Genomic DNA, 885 nt, shown 5'->3' with positions numbered 1-885 from the left:
GATTAACAGCAATGGTGAGCATCGGATCCATTGCTGCCAGAGTCCGCTTCTCCTACTGCTCGGCCTCCTCCCACCATCATTCTCCTTCTGCACAGGCGACTCTCCACCGAACCCTACGCTTCATCACCAAAGTCCGTCTCAAATGGGTCAAGAACCGCGGCCTCGATCACATTATCGACCGCGACACCGACATCAAAGCCGCCGCACTCCTCATCGATCTCATCGCTCGCTCCCCTTCTTCCTCACCCATCCCTGCCCGCTCCCTCTCCCATCTCCAGAGAAACCTAGGCCTCACCGTCCCCGTCCTCCGCTTCCTCCGTCGCTACCCCACCCTTTTCATCGAAACCCCCCATCCCCGTTACCCATCCCTCCCCTCTTTCTCCCTCGCGGCAGCCGCCGTCCTCCTCCGTCGCCGTGAACTCGATCTTTACTCCGCTGACGCGTCTGCTGCCGCTTCCCGCCTCGCGCGCATCCTCATGATGTCTCGTTCCCGCTCGCTTCCATTCCGCGCTCTTGCTCCCCTCCGTTATGATCTTGGGCTCCCATCCACCTTCGCCACTTCCCTTGTCCCCTCTCGCCCTGATCTCTTCCGCATCGTCGCCAGAGGCGACCAGCATCGCCTCACCCTCGTCGACTGGCCGTCCGATCTCGCTGTCTCTGCCCTCCAGCTTCGCCACGCGGACTCCATCTCCAATCCTTCGTATCGAGATTTTAAACGCGGCGCGTTTTCCTCCGCCACGCCTCTTACCTTTAATATGAGCTTCCCGCGTGGCTACGGCGCGCAGAAGAAGGTCAAGGCCTGGATGGAGGAGTTTCACCGGCTGCCCTATTTTTCCCCCTACGAAGATTGTTCTGGGATCGACCCAGAGAGCGAGTTGATGGAGA

General features: G+C 60.0%; 1 protein-coding gene across 1 annotated transcript; it reads left to right on the top strand.

Annotated features, from left to right (window-relative positions):
* Nucleotides 1–6: 6 nt before the first annotated feature.
* LOC110116245 (protein WHAT'S THIS FACTOR 9, mitochondrial) lies at nt 7–881 on the top strand (the record flags this gene model as incomplete). The annotated part of the gene is made up of 1 exon (XM_020849755.1): nt 7–881. A coding segment is annotated over exon 1 (870 nt), but the record flags the coding sequence as incomplete, so codon positions are not given.
* Nucleotides 882–885: the final 4 nt, after the last annotated feature.

The sequence above is a fragment of the Dendrobium catenatum genome, unplaced genomic scaffold (assembly GCF_001605985.2).
Source record: "Dendrobium catenatum unplaced genomic scaffold, ASM160598v2 original_scaffold_255121, whole genome shotgun sequence".
Taxonomy (NCBI): Eukaryota; Viridiplantae; Streptophyta; class Magnoliopsida; order Asparagales; family Orchidaceae; genus Dendrobium; species Dendrobium catenatum.
The sequence above is the reverse complement of the archived record's forward strand: the minus strand, read 5'-3'. Positions and strand labels throughout refer to the sequence as shown.